Source organism: Oncorhynchus keta, chromosome 37 (genome assembly GCF_023373465.1).
Source record: "Oncorhynchus keta strain PuntledgeMale-10-30-2019 chromosome 37, Oket_V2, whole genome shotgun sequence".
NCBI lineage: Eukaryota > Metazoa > Chordata > Actinopteri > Salmoniformes > Salmonidae > Oncorhynchus > Oncorhynchus keta.
The window spans coordinates 5,651,281-5,674,306 of record NC_068457.1 but is presented as its reverse complement, the minus strand read 5'-3'; the positions used below and the strand labels follow the sequence as shown (position 1 = coordinate 5,674,306).

Below are 23,026 nucleotides of genomic sequence, written 5' to 3'. Positions count from 1 at the left end.
TCCTACAACCCGGAAATGAGTTACCTCTGGTTTGTTCAACCATCCCTTTGGTATAAATGCCAGGTTTATGAGATGTTATACTTTTTGTTGTATGAGATAATATTAGTCAGTTAACATTACCTTTATGAATAAGCCTTTGTGCTTTTTTTGATTACATAAATTCATCCAAATTCACAAAAAGTGAAAATGAACGCATAGAAGAAAAAGTATAAGATCTAAACGTGTGTTTAGAACATAACTTATTTTCGTAGTTTATTAAAAAAAAACATACAAAAAGACGATATTACTATTTCTCTCTTCCATGTAGGATAATTATGGGGTGTAAAGTTGTGCTTGTAAAGAAAGCATCTAAATCAAACCGGAGCTTGTATTTTGAAGTCTCAAAACGGACGTGACGTTATTTTTGTTTACAAATACAGCTAGCTAGCTGCCTAAAAAGCAATCCGCTGGCAATTGTTTATTCAACGCCAGTTCAATTACAACAAGATAACACCATGAATGGAATTCACACAGTGTTGTTGGCTGACGCATAGTCATTCACATGGCACTATATACTTTGAGGTTAACATACATATTTAGTTTGGTTTTAGCTAGCTAGCATCATGAAGTTGACAAGCTAAATTGCTTACTAGCTTTGGTACGATATCAGTATTAACTAGTGACGAGATTTTGGGGGACGTGGATCGTGTGGTATTTCTGCAAGCTCATTATGGAAGGAGTTCTCTATAAGTGGACAAATTATATGACAGGTAACGTTATGCATTTAATGTGTTTGGTCCATAGTCAAGCTAGCTAGCTAAACTATCTCGTTAGCATAGCTGTCACATTGACATTAAATTTAGCTAAGCTAACGTTAGCTTAGATACACAACCTACCCCTGCTTGTCTGCCCTTCACAGCCCTTGCTGTGTCATTTTGATACATGTGTAAGGTAACTAACTTATAAAATACTTACTAACTTACAACCTACACTTATGTAAGTTAGCTAACTCTGCACTAACCGACTAAACTCAACGATTTACGATGGAGCTGTGCTTGTGGGCGGACTGGAGCTGTCACATACCATTACCAATGTCGTGTGTAATTGCGTGCTGTTCTTTGGGTGCTGAAATCAGTCGTTTTTTTTGTGACGTTGATGTTCCAGTCTGCCCACACTAGTCAATTGTGTATGATTGCGACCTGCAATTCGGGGCGTTCCTGCGTGCACGCCATCTTAATGCTTCTGTGACACTTTTGATATTCTGGATTTCCCTTTATTGTCTATGCGATTAAAATGTTGTCAAAAGGGAAATACAAGTGTCCTAGATATCTATCGGTGTCACCCTCCGGCCTGCTGTGTATCGGAGTCCTCCTAGCTGGGTCATACCTACATTACAGTACCTTTTGGACCTCATAACTTTAGAATACAAAACAAATAGTTTTATTTTTATTCAGAAAAAGCACATCTTTGACTTACAGAAAAACATATTGGTCAAACTAAGGCACTTGATCTATTTTAGGTGCATAATCCCATACTTATTGCATAATAATAACAGGGTGGAACCTAGCCTAAAGACCCTAGACAGAAGTTAGCGTTTGGACCAGGAACGTTTCCTTTCACGACCTCTGAGACAGAATGCTGAATAAAATACTTCACCGGTTGGGTTGACCGTGTGAGACAAAATATTCAGAGTAAGTGTTATCAACCAGACATTAAGTAGGCCTATGCTGGTATGTTTATCGTTTGTATTTCTGGTTTTTATTTTCAATACTGATGCAATTCGTATGTGACAAACACTTACATATGGCCGAGCCTAACCGAACAGGCAAACACTTCCAGCTGATTGTGAGGAAATGTGCTTCGGTCTACTGCATTCGGTTATGTTCGGCTATTTTTTACATATTGAGCATCACGTGCAATGCGTCAACAGATTAAAAACACAAGCGACAGAACCCACCGGCGCCACAAAAAGTGGGGTAAACAACACGTTCCTGTGGATACCCCATCTCCACCTCCTACCGCCAAAACCTAACAGGGTGGAAATGTGTAGCCTTAATTAGCCGTAACTCTGTGGGTGATTGAGATTAAACTAGCATAATGGTAAACATTTGAACAGGTTTTGAACTTCTATATGAAATGTATTTTAACATTTAGAAAATATGTTAAATCTTCTCTAATTTAGCCTAATAGGGTGGAAATGCATGTGTGAGACAGACAAGTGTCATGAAACGTGGGAAAATAAATCAAACCAAGTGTTTTATATTTATTTAGCTTCGCACCATTGTTTTCCCACCAAACAACAACATGAACATAGAAATAGGTGTTATGGATATGATATTGTCATTGAAAGCAAATCTAAAGATGTGCTATGCAGAAATCGCTCTGTCATTTTCTGGTTGCTAAAATTAGAATAGAATGGGCTATTTTCAGTTCGTGACAAAATAAGCAAGGTTGTTATATAGAATCATTGTACCATCTAAACTGTTGCGAAATATATTTTCCACAACCAAAAATATAGTATTTTCAGCAGTTTGAAGCTGGTGTACAAAACCGAGGCTAAAACTAAATTTAAGAATGGGAAGAATACTTCCGGCGCCGACAGAGATGGCCGCCTCGCTTCGCGTTCCTAGGAAACTATGCAGTTTTATTTTTTTTTACGTGTTATTTCTTACATTAGTACCCCAAGTCATCTTAGGTTTCATTACATACAGTCGAGAAGAACTACTGAACATAAGAGCAGCGTCAACTCACCATCAGTACGACCAAGAATATGAGTTTCGCGAAGCGGATCCTGTGTTTTCTTCCTTTCACCCAGGACAACGGAATGGATCCCAGCCTGCGACCCAAAACAAAGATGTCGTAAAAGGGAGAAACGGAGCGGTCTTCTGGTCAGACTCCGGAGACGGGCACATCGTGCACCACTCCCTAGCATTCTTCTCGCCAATGTCCAGTCTATTGACAACAAGGTTGATGAAATCCGAGCAAGGGTAGCATTCCAGAGGGACATCAGAGACTGTAACGTTCTTTGCTTCACGGAAACATGGCTCACTGGAGAGACTCTATCGGAATCGGTGCAGCCAGCTGGTTTCTCACATTTACATTTACATTTAAGTCATTTAGCAGACGCTCTTATCCAGAGCGACTTACAAATTCTCCACGCATCGCGCCGACAGAAACAAACATCTTTCTGGTAAGAAGAGGGGCGGGGGCGAATGCTTAATGGTTAACGTGACGTGGTGTGATCATAACAACATACAGGTACTCAAGTCCTTCTGTTCACCTGATTTAGAATTCCTCACAATCAAATGTCGACCGCATTATCTTCCAAGGGAATTCTCTTCGATTATAATCACAGCCGTATATATTCCCCCCCAAGCAGACACATAGATGGCTCTGAACGAACTTTATTTGACTCTTTGCAAACTGGAATCCATTTATCCGGAGGCTGCATTCAATGTAGCTGGGGATTTTAACAAGGCTAATCTGAAAACAAGACTCCCTAAATTTTATCAGCATATCGATTGCGCAACCAGGGCTGGAAAAACCTTGGATCACTGCTATTCTAAATTCTGCGACGCATATAAGGCCCTGCCCCGCCCTCCTTTCGGAAAAGCTGACCACGACTCCATTTTGTTGATCCCTGCCTACAGACAGAAACTAAAACAAGAAGCTCCCGCGCTGAGGTCTGTTCAACGCTGGTCCGACCAATCTGATTCCACACTCCAAGACTGCTTCCATCACGTGGACTGGGATATGTTTCGTATTGCGTCAGACAACAACATTGACGAATACGCTGATTCGGTGAGCGAGTTCATTAGAACGTGCGTTGAAGATGTCGTTCCCATAGCAACGATTAAAACATTCCCAAACCAGAAACCGTGGATTGATGGCAGCATTCGCGAGAAACTGAAAGCCCGAACCACTGCTTTTAATCAGGGCAAGGTGACCGGAAACATGACCGAATACAAACAGTGTAACTATTCCCTCCGCAAGGAAATCAAACAAGCTAAGCGTCAGTATAGAGACAAAGTAGAATCTCAAATCAACGGCTCAGACACAAGAGGTATGTGGCAGGGTCTACAGTCAATCACGGATTACAAAAAGAAAACCAGCCCAGTCACAGACCAGGATGTCTTGCTCCCAGGCAGACTAAATAACGTTTTTGCCCGCTTTGAGGACAATACTGCTTTGAGGACAGACCAGCTGGCTGGTGTGTTTACGGACATATTCAATCAATCCCTATCCCAGTCTGTTGTTCCCACATGCTTCAAGAGGGCCACCATTGTTCCTGTTCCCAAGAAAGCTAAGGTAACTGAGCTAAACGACTACCGCCCCGTAGCACTCACTTCCGTCATCATGAAGTGCTTTGAGACTAGTCAAGGACCATATAACCTCCACCCTACCTGACACCCTAGACCCACACCAATTTGTTTACCGCCAAAATAAAGCTCTAATCAAGCTCGAGGCCCTGGGTCTCGACCCCGCCCTGTGCAACTGGGTACTGGACTTCCTGACGGGCCGCCCCCAAGTGGTGAGGGTAGGCAACAACATTTACACCCCGCTGATCCTCAACACTGGGGCCCCACAAGGGTGCGTTCTGAGCCTTCTCCTATACTCCCTGTTCACCCATGACTGCGTGGCCACGCACGCCTCCAACTCAATCATCAAGTTTGCGGACGACACAACAGTGGTAGGCTTGATTACCAACAACGACGAGACGGCCTACAGGTAGGAGGTGAGGGCCCTCGGAGTGTGGTGTCAGGAAAATAACCTCACACTCAACGTCAACAAAACTAAGGAGATTATTGTGGACTTCAGGAAACAGCAGAGGGAACACCCCCCTATCCACATTTATGGGACAGTAGTGGAGAGGGTAGTAAGTTTTAAGTTCCTAGGCGTACACATTACAGACACGCTGAATTGGTCCACCCACACACACAGTCGCAGCAGCGCCTCTTCAACCTCAGGAGGCTGAAGAAATTTGGCTTGTCACCAAAAGCACTCACAAACTTCTACAGATGCACAATCGAGAGCATCCTGTCGGGCTGTATCACCGCCTGGTACGGCAACTGCTCCGCCCACAACCGTAAGGCTCTCCAGAGGGTAGGGAGGTCTGCACAACGCATCACCGGGGGCAAACTACCTGCCCTCCAGGACACCTACACCACCCGATGTCACAGGAAGGCCATAAAGATCATCAAGGACAACAACCACCCGAGCCACTGCCTGTTCACCCCGCTATCATCCAGAAGGCGAGGTCAGTACAGGTGCATCAAAGCTGGGACCGAGAGACTGAAAAACAGCTTCTATCTCAAGGCCATCAGACTGTTAAACAGCCACCACTAACATTGAGTGGCTGCTGCCAACACACTGACTCAACTCCAGCCACTTTAATAATGGGAATTGATGGGAAATGATGTAAAATATATCACTAGCCACTTTAAACAATGCTACCTAATATAATGTTTACATAACCTACATTATTCATCTCATATGTATATGTATATACTGTACTCTATATCATCTACTGCATCTTTATGTAATACATGTATCACTAGCCACTTTAACTATGCCACTTTGTTTACATACTTATCTCATATGTATATACTGCACTCAATACCATCTACTGTATCTTGCCTATGCCGCTCTGTACCATCACTCACTCATATATCTTTATGTACATATTCTTATCCCCTTACATTTGTGTCTATAAGGTAGTAGTTTTGGAATTGTTAGCTAGATTACTTGTTGGTTATTACTGCATTGTCGGAACTAGAAGCACAAGCATTTCGCTATACTCGCATTAACATCTGCTAACCATGTATGTGATTTGAATAGAAATAGTGCACATGTAATTGTCATAGAAAGCAATTCTATCTCTATAACTCATTTCTATGTGAATTTGGTCAGGTCACCCAAACGGTTACATTTTACAGCTTTAAAGGAGAATTACGACAAACTAACAAGGTGGAAAGTGATAAAGGACACAGAACATTTTAAATGCAATAAAAATAAATACAATCATGAAAAAAAAAATTGAGAGATTTTATTAACTAGGACTGGCTTATAGTTCTATTAGAAATTGATGAATAACACCTGGGTACATGGCAAAAACACCCAAATCCACAGAAAAAATATTCAAATTGCATAAAATGCCCTTTCAATAGCCATATTTGGGTGTTAAGGTAAAGGACACCTGATCTCATATTTACAGTTTTTTGGATTCACATTTTAAACTAAATAAGAACTGATATTTCCTGGCGACAGAACAGGCACCGCAATGTAGGAATGACCCAGTTAACTAGCTAGCACACAGTGTATTTTGCTCCCTCTTGCCAAACACCTTGCCTCACCAACGTTAACAGAACTGCGGAAAAGCAGTGCCTGACAGGCAGGGGCTGGGAGGGATACTGTCTACCGGTGTGCTAGCTAGTTACCTATCCCGCCGGCTGCTTGCTGTGTACCTAGCTTGCTAACTAGCTAGCTAGCTAGCACCTATTGTCCTAAATGCCTGCCGGAGAACTGCCCTTGTTAACAGAACTGCAGGAAAACATTGCACGACAGGCGGGAGTGAAGGACACTGTTTACCATAGCTAGCGACCGTTGTCGCCCTGTCTTTTCTTCTGTGTAGTTTATCGTCAGTTGGCATCCATCGTTATGGTGCATTATTGCCACCTACTGTACTGGAGCGCCCCCACCTACCGCTTGTGTACTGGAATTCTAGCTTAAAATGGACCAATATAAGTATAATGAGGGATTCCTGCTTATGCAAGAATGCCCACGTGCAATTCTGCCCCAAATTGCAGGTCGCAATTGACTAGTCACACACTAGTCACCGCTCAACTCCATCGTAAATTGTGGAGTTGAGTTTAGGCTACCTGGAAGAGAATGTTTCACTAGGTGTTCTTGGTAATACTGGTTGGTTGTGTTGATATCTAGCTAGCTTGATTCATCAATTGTCTGCACAGGAAGAACCAACCTGTAAAAACAGAAGTTGTCAGTGCAAGAAGAACTAACCTAGCTTATCTGAAATGATTACAGGGTGGCAGCCACGCTGGTTTGTTTTAGACGATGGAATAATTTCCTACTATGATTCTCAAGATGATGTCTGCAAAGGGAGCAAAGGAAGTATTAAGATGTCCGTCTGTGAAATCAAAGGTATGATTTGTTTCTGAAAGGCCTATATTGTTGCCACTCACCCTATGAATTTGATAGTGGTTACATTTCTCAACTCCCATCCCTCAGCTGTTTTCCCAAACATTGGCAGGGTTTCTGCTTCATTGTTGTTTTAAATCCCAGATTGACAGTTAAACCCCTCTAATCTCAGTACAGGAAGTATTTGCTATTGAAATCTCAATTTATGCTTGATTCTTGTGCTGAAGGGTTGTGTTGACTTATTTTTCATTAGTTCACCCCACCGACAATAACAGACTGGAACTGATCATACCAGGAGAGCAGCATTTTTACGTCAAAGCTGTCAATGCTGCCGAACGACAGAAGTGGCTTGTGGCACTTGGAAGTTCCAAAGCTGGCCTTGCTGACACGAGGGCCAATAAAGAAAAAGGTACTGACCCAGCAGTGTTTTCTTTGTTCGTTTTCTTTGTGCTTGTCTCCCTCTCACATTGACCCTCATGCGTTGTCATTCAGTGTCCTAATTGAATATTTACTGTTGTGCCCAAATGACTATCGTGAAGTTCTTTGAGAGGCTGTTCATGGCCCACATCAAGGCCATCATGCCAGGCACACTGGACCCACTCCAACAGATCCACGGAAAATGCTATTTCCATCGCTGTTCACACGGCAAGACAAGAGAAAAACCTATGTGAGAATGCTCTTCATTGACTACAGTTCAGCATTCAACAATATTGTTTCCTCCAAGCTCAACACCAAACTTAGAGCCCTGGGACTGAACACCACTCTCTGCAACTGGATCCTAGACTTCCTGATGGCCAGACCACAGGCTGTGAGGATTGACAACAACACCTACCCTACACTGACTCTTAAAACAGGGGCCCCTCTTCAGTCCTCTGCTGTACTTCCCATTCACCCACGACTGTGTGGCTTTGCACGACACCAACTGCATCATCAAGTTTGCTGACGACACCAAGGTTGTAGGCCTTTTAACAAATAACGACAAGTCAGCCTATAGCAATGAGGTAGAGTTGATGTCAGAAGTTTACATACACCTTAGCCAAATACATTTAATCCAAGTAAAAATTCCCTGTCTTAGGTCAGTTAGGATCACCACTTTATTTTAAGAATGTTAAATGTCAGAATAATAGAGAATTATTTATTTCAGCTTTTATTTCTTTCAACACATTCCCAGTCGGTCAGAAGTTTACAAACACTCAATTAGTATTTGATAGCATTGCCTTTAAATGGTTTAATTTGGGTCAAACGTTTTTTGTAGCCTTCCACAAGCTTCCCATAATAAGTTGGGTGAATTTTGGCCCATTCCTCCTGACAGAGCTGGTGTAACTGATTCAGGTTTGTAGGCCTCCTTGCTCGCACACGCTTTTTCAGTTCTGCCCACACATTTTCTATGGGATTGAGGTCAGGGCTTTTACCGCTTCGAGAGCGTCCTGACCAATTGCATCACGGCCTGGGACGTTAATTGCTCCGTCCACGACCACAATGTCCTCTAGCAGGTGGTGAAGATGGCCCAATGCATCACTGGGACCGTACTCCCACCCATCCAGGACATCTACTCAAAATGTTGCCTGAGGAAGGACCCCATCGTCAAGGACCCCACACACCCCAGCCACAAGCTGTTACCATCTGCCCTACGGTAAGGGAGGGAATGGAGCATGAAGTCAGATACCAACAGGCTCAGAGACAATTTCTGTCTACAAGCCATCAGACTGTTGAACACTTGAACTGGACTGACCACCTGCTCTGATTCTCCGCACCTTAGCACACACAAACTCACTTATGCATATAAACTCAGCTAATAAAAGAAACGTCTCTTTTTCAGAATCCTGTCTTTCAAAGATAATTCGTAAAAATCCAAATAACTTCACAGATCTTCATTGTAAAGGGTTTAAACACTGTTTCCCATGCTTGTTCAATGCACCATAAACAATTAATGAACATATACACCTGTGGAATGGTCATTAAAACACTAACAGCTTACAGACGGTAGGCAATTAAGGTTACAGTTATGAAACTTAGGACACTAAAGAGGCCTTTCTACTGACTCTGAAAAACACCAAAACAAAGATGCCCAGGGTGCCTGCTCAGCTACGTGACCGTGCCTTAGGCATGCTGCAAGGAGGCATGCAGAATGTGGCCAGGGCAATAAATTGCCATGTACGTACTGTGAGACACCTAAGACAGCGCTACAGGGAGACAGGACGGACAGCTGATCGTCCCTGTAGTGGCAGACCACATGTAACAACACCTGCACAGGATTGGTACATCCGAACATCACAACTGCGGGACAGGTACAGGATGGCAACAACAACTGCCCGAGTTACACCAGGAACGCACAATCCCTCCATCAGTGCTCAGACTGTACGCAATAGAGAGAGGCTGGACTGAGGGCTTGTAGGCCTGTTGTAAGGCAGATCCTCACCAGGCATCACTGGCAACAATGTCACCTATGGACACAAACCCACCGTAGCTGGACCAGACAGGTCTGGTTGCATTTAGTTAAAAGATGAGACAATTCTAATCAGAACATATTAGCATGTAAATATTATTGGTAACAGAATAATTAGCAGAAGAATACTGCAGATTAAGTAATGCTGTAATGGCGAAGGTGCATAAAGATGGAGGAATTCAGATATGACGTCTTTGTTTGGGCACTATTCACAGACTTTTTGATCTATGACGTGATACGGTTCATTCAGTGTACCTGTAAATCAGCACAATCTACTTTTTCTTTTTTTTTTTGTAATTGCCGCCGTCTTTGAACTTGAATTGGGATCATTCATGCACAGTGCCTTCAGAAAGTATTCACACCCCTTGACTTTTTACATGTTTTGTTGTGTTACATCCTTAATTTGTAGGCTATAAAAATAGATAAAGAGAGCCGCACACTCAAGCTCCCAGGGTAAACATGAATTTCTCTCTCGCTGGCCTACAAACAATACCCAATAATGTCTAAGTGGAATTATGTTTTTCTGAAATGTTTACAAATGAATTAAAAATGAAATGTCTTGAGTCAATAAGTACTCAACCCCTTTGGCATGGCAAGCCTAACTAAATAAGTTCAGCAGTAAAATAATTGCTTAAATTAATGTCACTTTCAGCAGAACAATAACCTAAAACACATGGCCAAATCTACATTGGAGTATATCACATATTGCAAACTAATAACATATTATCGTGCCAGTACAAATCTCTGCACATATTTGGGAATTTCTCTCCATCCTTGAAAATCGCTAATCAATATCCAATAACGGCACATGTTTTTCCCACCAACTTTCACATCATCATCTCTGTTTTGTGGCACCAATGTGAGGGGCAGGGGAAACAGTGTTGCAGTAGTCTGTGTGGTGCGGGAATAATGACAAGCGAACCTGGGGAGCTTTATGTTCACAATGCTCTTAAAAAGGGAACCGAACTAAAAACACCCTTAGATGAGTGATCATGTGTTACCTTTGCCTGGATGCCAGTCTGTTTATGCTCTCTTGCTGACTACTCCTTATGGAATTGTGATGCCAAATGACAGAAATTAAGTTGGAAATAGCAGTGTTTACCCTTCAAGCATATCGCAATCGTGGCCGCAATGGTAAAAAAACATATGGAGATGTATAGATGTATGCCCAAGAAAGACCCCATCTCCCCTGAAGGGAGACCCCCCACCGCTAACTCTGACACTGCTGCTGGATAAAAATCCTAGGGGGAAACTGAAGAGCACCAACAGATCTAGGACCACTGACCAGGCTAGAGTTACAGTACCTTAAAGGTCCTTTCACTAACATAACAGTGTTCTGTTTTTTTTTTATTGGAAGAAATAACAGAGACGACAGAATCTCTGAAAACAAAGATGTCCGAGCTGCGTCTCTACTGTGACTTGCTAATGCAGCAGGTCCACACGATACAGGAGTCTGTGGGCCAGGAGGACCAGGAAAGAGACCACTCCAATTCCAGCTCGGAGGTAACTATACCTGCAAGGTTTTAGCTAGGCTGCGTCCCAAATGGCACCCTTTTCCCTACATACTGCACTTCATTTGCCCGGAGACCTATGGGCCCCGGTCAAAAGTAGTGCACTGTATGGAATAGGGTGCCATAGGGATGCAGCCCAAGTGTTGGCTGTCGGGAATCGCCAGCGTGGCGGCAGGTAGTGGTTAGAGTATTGGGCCAGTAACTGAACGGTTGTTAGATCCAATCCCTGAGCTGAGGAGGTAAAAAATCTGTCTTTCTGCCCCTGAACAAGGCAGTTAACCCACTGTTCCCCAGGCGCCGAAGACGTGGATGTTGATTATGGCAGCCCCCCCGTACCTCTCTGATTCAGAGGGGTTGGGTTAAATGTGAAAGACACATCTCAGTTGAATGCATTCAGTTATACAGTGAAGGAAAAAACGTATTTGATCCCCTGCTGATTTTGTACGTTTGCCCACTAACAAAGAAATGATCAGTCTATAACTTTAATGGTAGGTTTATTTGAACAGTGAGAGACAGAATAACAACAAAAAAATCCAGAAAAACCCATGTCAAAAATGTTATAAATTGATTTGCATTTTAATGAGGGAAATAAGTATTTGACCCCTATGCAAAACATGACTTAGTCCTTGTTGGCAAAACCCTTGTTGGCAATCACAGAGGTCAGATGTTTTTTGTAGTTGGCCACCAGGTTTGCACACATCTCAGGAGGGATTTTGTCACACTCCTCTTTGCAGATCTTCTCCAAGTCATTAAGGTTTCAAGGCTGACGTTTGGCAACTCGAACCTTCAGCTCCCTCCACAGATTTTCTATGGGATTAAGTTCTGGAGACTAAGGTCCTGGAGTGGCCTAGCCAATGTGCTTCTTCTTGAGCCACTCTTTTGTTGCCTTGGGCGTGTGTTTTGAGTCATTGTCATGCTGGAATACCCATCCACGACCCATTTTCAATGCCCTGGCTGAGGGAAGGAGATTCTCACCCAACGGTACATGGCCCCGTCCATCGTCCCTTTGATGTGGTGTTGTCCTGTCCCCTTAGCAGAAAAACACCCGCAAAGCATAATGTTTCCACCTCCATGTTTGACGGTGGAGATGGTGTTCTTGGGGTCATAGGCAGCATTCCTCCTCCAAACACAGCGAGTTGAGTTGATGCCAAAGAGCTCAATTTTGGTCTCATCTGACCACAACACTTTCACCCAGTTGTCCTCTGAGTCATTCAGATGTTCATTGGCTAACTTCAGATGGGCATGTATATGTGCTTTCTTGAGCAGGGGGACCTTGCGGGCGCTGCAGGATTTCAGTCCTTCACGGCATAGTGTTTTCTTGGTGACTATGGTCTTGCCTTGAGATCATTGACAAGATCCTCCCGTGTAGTTCTGGGCTGATTCCTCACTGTTCTCATGATCATTGCAACTCCACGAGGTGAGATCTTGCATGGAGCCCCAGGCCGAGGGAAATTGACAGTTCTTTTGTGTTTCTTCCATTTACGAATAATCGGACCAACTGTTGTCTCCTTCTCACCAAGCTGCTTGGCGATGGTCTTGTAGCCCATTCCAGCCAGGTGTAGGTCTACAATCTTGTCCCTGACATCCTTGGAGAGCTCTTTGGTCTTGGCCATGGTGGAGAGTTTGGAATCTGATTGATTGCTTCTGTGGACAGCTGTTTTTTATACAGGTAACAAGCTGTGATTAGGAGCACTCCCTTTAAGAGTGTGCTCCTAATCTCAGCTCGTTACCTGTATAAAAGACACCTGGGAGCCAGAAATCTGGGGACAAATACTTATTTTCCTCATTAAAATGCAAATCAATTTATAACATTTTTGACATGTTTAAAAAAAATGTTATGCTGTCTCACTGTTCAAATAAACCTACCATTAAAATGATAGACTGATCATTTCTTTGTCAGTGGGCAAACGTACAAAATCAGCAGGAGATCAAATACACCCCCCCCCCCCTGTACAACTGACTAGGTATCCACCTTTCCCTATTTGCTCTTTTACTCTTCATCTACGCCAAATGAAGTCGTGGTAGTGACACTGTACTAGATAGAGATCAGAGCGACAGGCCAAGATCTGGACGGTTGCCGGTGTGAATCCCTGGGCTGGCAGGAAAATATTTGGTGCAAGCTGGTACTGCAGTTTTGCCCTTGAGCAAGGCACTCATCGTGTGTGTTTGGTGTGGTGTGTCTGGAAGCCCAGGGTTGGGAATTAAAAACAGTCAACAAAAGTATATATTTGTTTTGATGAGTACAGAAATTAAGTTAATTATGTTAAACCAGAGCTCCAGACTAACATTTCCCCCTAGTGGCACTGGAGCCAGTAACTTCTTCAGTTGGTGGCACTAGCAGCAATTTGGTCGCACCACAACATTTTTGCGGGGTCACGCAATAGAAAGTAATTTAGATGTACAATGCTAGTGTAATGGACTGTTATAGTATTCAATAAATACGTTGTTACATATAACATGTCCAAGCAGGAATGTGTAATTCAATATATTTTTGATATGTAACATAATCCAGCAATTGTCATGAATTTGGGATTGATAATTATTATTGTTATGTTTTAATGTCCAAATAGGACTCCAGAATTCAATTGGTACTAATTCACCACCTAAGGAAGTGAACATTTCAAACACATTAGCTAGGTTGCTGACTAAAAATATAACACCTTGCTTCCAAAGTTGTTTTACCCCCGCTACTGCATTTTTTAATGTTATACAATCATAATGCATTTTTCGGGGTGCACGAGGGGGGGAGAAGAGGGTGTGAGAGACTCACTCATTGCATCAGCCGGCCCTGTCAAAACAGGCACAGTGGCAGGGCAGACAATTTCATTACAGGAACCATGAGGATAATGCACTTTACTGTTTGACAAAAGCATGAGTTTATCCATCCAAAACATCTTGAAGTTTTGATTGAGGTGACCAGCTAAAATGTGCAACTCTCACCGGTATGTCCAATTTAAAAAAAATGTAACCTTCACTACCAAGTCAAAGGGTCGTGAAATGTGGCTAAATGGTTGTAGTTTGGAGCATTGTAAACTCTTCAAGCCCTTTTTAGTAACAAATTGTGTTGCCAATTTAAGGAGTAGTTTCTTCACACCAGCTAAGAAAGCCTGAGGCACATGTAGTAATATATTAGGCTTGATATTGTGTATATTTATGAATTGTATTTTCGTCCGTGCCCTATCTCCAATTGTAGTTGACTGATTTGCCTCTCCTTATTCTTTTCTTTGTTGCTCCAGACTCTGAATGAGGCCTCCTCTTTACTGAGTGCCACGTGTAACACCTTCATCAAAACACTGGAAGAATGTATGAAGATGGCCAACTCAAAGTTCAAGACAGACATGGTGCTGTTGAACCCTCCAGATGACATGATGATGTCCCCTGTTTCTCCGTCCCCAATACAGATGGCCCGGGTAGGATGGTATTCAATGTACTGTCTAGCTCGAGTGAAGTTTCCCCTAGGTCTTGGATCAGATTCCCCTCCCCAATCCAATTGGTGGGGCAAATGCAAAACTTCACCCATGATCAATGTCTAGGGGCGACTTCACCATACTCTGTACAGCTTTATCACAGGGGTGTTCATTAGTGCATGCAACAGACAACGTTTTAAAACATATTGCAAAATAAGCATTTCGTATTGGAAGATTACAGGTTGTCACTCCGTTTCAATCCGTTTTCTCCCATTTGGTGCCTAATTTTATCTGCTGCATCCTTGCTTGACTTGATCCAAAGCACAGCTATACAGTCCCCTATGTATGCTGAACAAGAATATAAACTCAACATGCAACAATTTCAAAGATTTGCATTTCATATTCCCCATGTTAGGAATAACTTTACCCGCCGAATGACACCTCTATAACCTTCCACCCAGTGGACAAGGGAGGTGCTTTTACTGTACAAGAATATCCTGTCTATAAAACTGAATTACTCAGGCAACTTAATTATCCAAGTTCTATAAGAGACTCACTACTAACTCGACAAAACAATGTTTGGCTGTATAATCTAACACACTCACCAAGGGCATGCGCAATGATGATATCACCAAAAGAGAACACAGATTATTGTGTAAAAACAGCTCTATGCTGGTAATCTGCACTCCCTAAAATACTGTTTAATTACAATACCTTCAGAAAGTATTTACACCCCTTGACTTTTTCAACATTTTGTTGTGTTACAAAGTGGGATTAAAATGGAAACGGTCTACACAAAATACTTTGTAAAGTCAAAGTGGAAGAAAAATTATAACATTTGTAATAAATGATTTATAATTGAAACACGAATATCTTGATTAGATAAGTATTCAACCTCCTGAGTTAATACATGTTAGAATCACCTTTGGGAGCAATTACAGATGTGAGTCTTTTTGGGTAAGTCTCTAAGAGCTTTCCTCACCTGGATTGTGCAATATTTGCTCGTTATTCTTTTCTAAATTCTTCAAATGCTGTCAAATTGGTTGTTGATCATTGCTAGACAACCATTTTGAGGTCTTGCCAATAGATTTTCAAGCAGATTTAAGTCAAAACTGTAACTCGGCCACTCATGAACATGGTTAACAACTCCAGTGTAGATTTGGCCTTGTGTTTTAGGCTATTGTCCTGCTGAAAGTTGAATTAATCTCCCAGTGTCTAGTGGAAAGCAGACTGAACCAGGTTTTTCTCTAGGATTTTGCCTGTGGTTAGCTCCATTCTGTTTCTTTTTATCCTGAAAAACTCCCCAGTCCTTAATGATTACAAGCATACCCATAACATGATGCAGCCACCACTATGCTTGCACATATGGAGAGTGGTACTCAGTAATGTGTTGTATTGGATTTGCCCCAAACATAACACTTTGTAATCAGGAAAAAATGGAATTGCTTTGCCATATTTTTTGCATTATTACTTTAGTGCCTTGTTGCAAACAGGATGCATGTTTTGGAATATTTTTATTCTGTCCAGGCTTCCTTTTCACTCTGTCAATTAGGTTAGCATTGTGGAGTAACTACAATGTTGTTGATTGATCCTCAGTTTTCTCCTATCACAGCCATTAAACTCTGTAACTCTCTTAAAGTCACCATTGGCCTCGTGCTGGAATCCCTGACAACTAAGTTAGGAAGGACGCCTGTATTTTTTTAGTGACTGTGTGTTGATGCACCATCCAAAGTGTAATTAATAACTTCACCATGCTCAAAAGGATATTCAATGTCTGTTTTAAAAAAAAATGTATCCATCTACCAATAGGTGCACTTCTTTGCGAGGCATAGGAAAACCTCCCTGGTCTTTGTGGTTGAAACTGTGTTTGAAATTCACTGCTCGACTGTGGGACAATTATCTGTATGTGTGAGGTACATAGATGAGGTAGTCATTCAAAAATCAAGTGGATCCCTGCAATGCAAGGATTTATTTAGCAACACTCCATCCATCACACATGGTTCTCCCTCTTAAGTGCTCCTTCTCAAGGATGCGTTCAAATCAATATATATTTTTTGCCTTTCCATCAAGTTAATAGGTTATTGTCATCGGTGCTTTTGAAAATCAGATAGCTTCCTTTATGTTTCAGTAAACCATTAGCCAACACTTTAAATTAAATTAAATGTCATGAAAGTTTCATTTTATTTCAGTGATTTAAATCCATTTTTGTTTTCCTGTTTTTATAAACTGTGGGCTAGAACAATTAAATTAAAGGCCTATCACAAACCTGTTTTTGTAGGTGATTCTGGTAGGCTGATAAAAGCATGTTGTTCGCAGCATAAACCAGCCTATTATCTCTGAAATTCCTGAATTTGTTGGTGATGGATACTTTACTTTAGGCTACTGTTAAAGAGGCTATTAAACAGGCTATTTCTCTACCAGAGCGCGTAAGATAACTAGTCCTACCGGTAAATGCAGTCTAAAGCAATTTCCTTATCGCGTTACCTTCCCACATTGATTCTATTGTTTACGTGTAGTGTCGCACACATTTAAATTCAACATTTAAATTCTAGCTCACAGTCAAGGACGGCTGTGTATTCCCTCCAGCAGTGGTGAAGTGTAGGCCTACGACGATGCAGCCTTTTGACACGGTCCTGCTGAACTCCGTGCCGGTCCCTACTTAAATAACATCCACACACGGGGGCGGCTTTATCAATGCATTTTTTTTTTCAATTTGAGGCTTTTCAAATATATTACTTTCTCTTGTCTATATTCTCACTAATATTCCTTTATGTAATTAAGCTTTTACATGTGTATTTTTCTGTCTTTTTATAATAATTAGAATATATTTGTCGAGCACATTTCCCACACTCATTTGCACATGTGAAGCTTGTTGGTGCTTGTTGCTGCGCGCAAATCAATTGACTGGCAGTTTGAGATGATTATTTATGAAAAGAAGCTCATAGTGGCCTTTTATTTACTTTTTATTTCTGATATTTTAGCTTAATTAAATTGATTTATGTTATGGTGTTTCTATTCCAAGAAAAACATTTGACAGTAGCCTATGTGGGCGGCAGGGTAGCCTAGTGGTTAGAGCGTTGGACTGAAAGGTTGCAAGTTCAAACCCCCGAGCTGACAAGGTACAAATCTGTCGTTCTGCCCCTGAACAGGCAGTTAACCCACTGTTCCTAGGCCGTCATTGAAAATAAGAATTTGTTCTTAACTGACTTGCCTAGTTAAATAAAGGTAAAATAAAAAAATAAATGTATTGCCTACCTAAAACATATGTTAATACATTTGAAGTCCTTAAAAATTGAAATGACATTTCCTACAGTTAGAAAGTAGAATATAAACTAGATATAGACTACGGTGGGTGGAGTAGGCTAAATGATTACAACCGAATAGGCCTAATTGAAATAGTGATAAAGGAAACAAAATGCTTGGTGGGGCATGCCCAGAGCTTGTGGCTGAGCAGTACCAGAGTGACATTGGAGTGGGAGAGAAGGCCGACAACATTTTTTAAATCTGCTCAAATTACGCTCTGCGGCCTACTTACATGCTCTGGCATTCAAAAGCAGCCCTGCACGATCAAAGAACTGTCAATTAATAATCATATCAATGGATGGAATGGCTGCAACAACCATTACATGGTCTGACAAGCTACATAACAAATGAGGTCTAATTAGACAAAATAACAATTGTCATTCAAACAAGATAAGTGGTTGAAACTACTTATACTAATTTGTTTCTAAATAGGTACTACCGTTTGAATGACAAATGAGAGAATTGTTTGAAAAAGGTACTAAAAGTCGTTTGAACAAGATACTAAGTCATTTCTGTAGACTTGAACAGAGACTGTGTTTTAGTTTCCTATGCTACTTACTTTTTATACACCCGTTTTGGAATATACCACAATTACGGATGTGCGCTTTTATGCTGCTGTGAATAGGCTCAATATAGGAATCATATTTTGTAATTTTAAAGTCCTTGATATTCAGTGATAGGCACAAGTACTAACGGTGTCCATTTTCCTTTTTTCATTTGCAGATGAAGCGGTCCATAAGTTACCCGGGCACGTACAACTTCGACAGGTATTATTGCGTACAGAAAACATTTCACTGGTTCTACTACAAAGGTCCTTGTCATTACCAGTGTGCTTCTAGGTGTAGAGTGAATTTGCCCTTAGACGCTGATCTTTGGGACATTTTTATATTTCCCCCACTAATGGTTAGGGTTGGGGAAGCTGATCCTAGATCTGTATCTAGGGGAAATTCACCCTGGAGCTGTGTTTCTAAGTGAAGCCGTTGTCATTTCCAGGTCTGGTCTCCCGCCAAAGGAGGGTGTGTTATCAGGTCAAAGGTCAACCCAGAGGAGGATACGGACTTGTTCGGACACAGAGGCTCACAGTGACAGCTGTGTTTATGAGATGGACCGTAAGAGATATTTGAACGAACAAACACATACACGCACACTGCTCCCCTCAAACATTACAGTAATTACCAAATTATGTCACTTCTCAGACTCTACATTTGTGAATTCACATACAAGACATCTTCCATGTGTTTTCATTTTATTTATTCATATTCCTACCCTGCCTTTCTAAGGTCCTCGAAAGCCAAGTTAACAAACAGATCACCGACCATTTCAAATCCCACCGTACCTTCTCTGCTATGCAATCTGGTTTCCAAGCTGGTCATTGGTGCACCTCAGCGTCGCTCAAGGTCCTAAACGATATCATATCCGCCATCAATAAGAGACAATACTGTGCAGCTGTATTCATCGACCTGGCCAAGGCATTCGACTCTGTCAATCACCACATTCTTATCGGCAGACTCAACAGCCTTGGTTTCTCAAATGACTGCCTCGCCTAGTTCACCAACTACTTCTCAGATAGAGTTCAACATGTCAAATCAGAGGACCTGTTGTCCGGACAAATTTATTTATATAGCCCCCCTTACATCAGCTGATATATCAAAGTGCTGTACAGAAACCCAGCCTAAAACTCCAAACAGCAAGCAATGCAGTTGTAGAAGCACGGTGTGGTAGTCTCTTCTCGGGCTGACCCATTTTTCTGTATATATCAATGATGTCGCTCTTGCTGCAGGTGATTCCTTGATCCACCTCTACCCTTTACGACACCATTCTATATAATTCTGACCCTTCTTTGGACACTGTGTTAACTAACCTCCAGACGAGCTTCAATGCCATCCAACTCTCCTTCCGTGGCCTCCAACTGCTCCTAAATGCAAGTAAAACTAAATGCATGCACTTCAACCGATCGCTGCCCGCACCTGCCCGCCCGTCCAGCATCACTACTTTGAACGGTTCTGACTTAGAATATGTGTCTGGTTAGACTGTAAACTCTCCTTCCAGACTCACATTAAGCATCTCCAATCCAAAATTAAATCTAGAATCGGCTTCCTATTTCACAACCAAGCATCCTTCACTCGTGCTGCCAAACATACCCTCGTAAAACTGACTATCCTGCCGATCCTTAACTTCGGCAATGTCATTTATAAAATACCCTCCAACACTCTACTCAGGAAATTGGATGCAGTCTATCACAGTGCCATCCGTTTTGTCACCAAAGCCCCATATATTACCCACCACTGCGACCTGTATGCTATTGTTGGCTGGCCCTCGGTTCAAATTTGTCGCCAGACCCACTGGCTCCAGGTCATCAACAAGTCTTTGCTAGGTAAAGCCCCGCCTTATCTCAGCTCACTGTTCACCATACAGCACCCACCAGTAGCAAGCGCTCCAGCAGATATATTTCACTGGTCACCCCCAAAGCCAATTCCTCTTTTGGCCGCCTTTCCTTCCAGTTCTCTGCTGCCAATGACTGGAATGAATTGCAAAAATCACTGAAGATGGAGACTCGTATCTCCCTCACGAACTTTAAGCACCAGCTGTCAGAGCAGCTCACAGATCACTGCACCTGTACATAGCCCATCTGTAAATAGCCCATCCAACTACCGCATCCCCATACTGTTATTTATTTTTGCTCCTTTGCACCCCAGTATCTGTTCTTGCGCATTCATCTTCTGTGCATCTATCACTTCAGTGTTTAATTGCTAAATTGTAATTATTTTGCCACTATGGCCTATTTATTGCCTTACCTCCCTTATCTTACCTAATTTGCACACACTGTATATAAACTTTTATTCTATTGTGTTATTGACTGTATGTTTGTTTATTCCATGTGTAACTCTGTTGTTTGTGTCGCACTGCTTTGCTTTATCTTGGCCAGGTCGCAGTTGTAAATGAGAACTTGTTCTCAACTAGCCTAACTGGTTAAGTAAAGGTGAAATAAATAAAAAATGTATTTTTTTAGCATTTTGTTATGTTAGTTCAGTATTTCTCTTGCACACATACATTCCCTTTTTCTAAGTTGTTAGTCGGGGCTGGTGTGTAGTAGGGGAGGGCACAACGTACCTAAACACTTTGGGTTCTAATTGGACAAGTTCATGTATGACGAGGCACCTCCATTTCAAAATACTTTCTCCTGTATTCTCCTGCTGAAAATGAGCCTGGTCTCCATTTTGTCTCATCCATACAGGCACTGCTGTGCTGTGTCTCAATGCCAGTGTGAACGGGGACTCCTCCCACAGTATCCCCGAGGAGTGTGGTGCCATCAGTCCTACCAGTCCCCGAGCTATGTCAGACACTCCAGATACTGACCTGTCCATTTGACCTGTCCTGTCACTCACCAAATACATTGCAGTATCTTCAGATAAAGAGACTTTCGAAGTGTTTTGTGAATCCAGGTCCTGGAGTTGAGATTGGTCGTCTGCTGTCAAGTGACTGGTCCGTCTGGTCAGTAGGCCTGTGCAAACTTGTAGGCAAAGTACTGTCTATCTTTTCTGAATAATGACTTGGCTAAAGCGTGAATAGCTGAATGTATCAGGTACTTCAGTTACTCGACTGAAGTTAGACTGATCTGAGGCTACTGTAATGTGAGGTGTTACTAAGGTTGTGTTCATTAGGGCACGCAATGGAAAAACGTTTTAAAACTAAAAAAGAAAATTAGTGTTTCTTATTGAACAACTCTAGTTGTCCTTCCCTGTCATTTTCTTCCCTTCAGTGCCTAATGAACACTCCCCAGCTTTTATTGCTCACATACTGCAATGCAGTCACTGCTTAGCAATGCGTTAATGGTATTTTCAAAAAGTATTGTATTTTTTCCTGTGGAAGCATTGCTTTGCACTTTAAGAATTATGGATCAAAACAAAGTCCTTTTTGAATGTTTGTACTATTCCAGGAAGTTTTATGTTATTATTGCGGAATAAAATGTTTGATATGCAACATTACTGTTCATTCACTATGGAGTGAAAAATTGTCCTTGAAACACAGAGGTGGGACATATTAGCCTTTAACCAAAACCCGTAAATGTTAGGGTTGCTAACTGTGCCAAGGACCAATTCAGAATGTGTGGATGTGGGTACATTTTCATCAATGGGCTGAGTTCACATGCATCTCCTGGTACCCCGGATGGGCAGAGTTTTGTCTATTTTAGACCATTCAATTGGTCCTAAAGTGAAATCTCCACCCTCCCAAGTCACTGGGAGATGCAAAACAAACTTGCCCAATATTTAAAATTTGGCACGCCCCCAGTGTTCACCATATTGCTATGTGACAGACACTTTTTATTGTTATTTTTTAAAGTTATGTTTGCCATTCATTACATCCACCAAAAAAAGAGTAATGCCTTAACAGAGATTCTGGGCATGGAAGGAGTTATGTGACTGTATGATGTTGATGTGTAAAATGTGAAGATGTGTCTTAAAAATTAAGTGAAATCACTTGTTTGTATATAATTTCTACATTGATTGTATCATAATACTGTTAAATCTGACAGAAGACAAAGGTTGATGTTTTCGTAATGCAAAATAATTGTGCAATGTCAAATTACTGTCAACCTCATCTTGCAGGCGATTACATTTTTTTTTTAATATAACACACATTGTTGAAGAAAAGTTCCTAATTAAAGTATGCTGCCAGATTATATAATGAGGGTTATGGCCATTTTTGCGCTTCCCACAATTATTTAGCACTATGAAAATGTCCTTTGGAAATATGTTGCAATGAGAAGCAGGGCTCATCTTCATAGTGCCTCAGTGTAGAAGTGCTGATCTAGGATCAGTTTAGCAATTAGACCATAATGAATCAAATTATATGGGTAGGAGTTTGCCGATTCTAGATCAGTACTACTAGTCTAAAATGTTTTTTGAATATCGCCCTCTTGGTGTATCTGACAGAATTACCTGTCATATAGTGTCTCTATTCTGAAAGGCTGTCACAAATAGCCTAACCCCTTTTCATCTTAAGAATAAGATGAATTATGCAATGCATTCATTATCTGTGAAAGAATTTCAGATGCCAGTCAGTTTTAAGCTTCTCGGAGAGAACCGACAATGAAGTGACACAGCCACATATCTATGCCAGCAGGGGGTGCTGCTGACATATTGATGACCCATTTCAAGCACCTGACCTCCAGGGTTGCACGCACCTGCCACTGTGAAGGAGACCAATTTACTAAATGTCACACA

General features: G+C 41.7%; 1 protein-coding gene across 1 annotated transcript; it reads left to right on the top strand.

Annotated features, from left to right (window-relative positions):
* The first annotated feature begins 398 nt into the window (after nt 1-398).
* Nucleotides 399-22,279, top strand: plekha3 (pleckstrin homology domain containing, family A (phosphoinositide binding specific) member 3). The gene is made up of 8 exons (XM_035754909.2): nt 399-749; nt 7,021-7,137; nt 7,388-7,543; nt 10,938-11,083; nt 14,328-14,501; nt 18,525-18,568; nt 18,795-18,910; nt 21,037-22,279. The coding sequence occupies exons 1-8, from the start codon at nt 710-712 to the stop codon at nt 21,168-21,170; spliced, it is 927 nt and encodes a 308-aa protein (XP_035610802.1). The 5' UTR covers nt 399-709; the 3' UTR covers nt 21,171-22,279.
* Nucleotides 22,280-23,026: the final 747 nt, after the last annotated feature.

What these genes read in the sequence shown, in the direction of transcription:
- plekha3 (XM_035754909.2), top strand. Translation starts at nt 710, where the DNA reads ATGGAAGGAGTTCTCTATAAGTGGACAAATTATATGACAG. An exon ending in GTGGACAAATTATATGACAG is followed by an intron (nt 750 to 7,020) that starts GTAACGTTATGC and finishes AAATGATTACAG; the next exon opens with GGTGGCAGCCACGCTGGTTT. An exon ending in GAGGGCCAATAAAGAAAAAG is followed by an intron (nt 7,544 to 10,937) that starts GTACTGACCCAG and finishes TTTTATTGGAAG; the next exon opens with AAATAACAGAGACGACAGAA.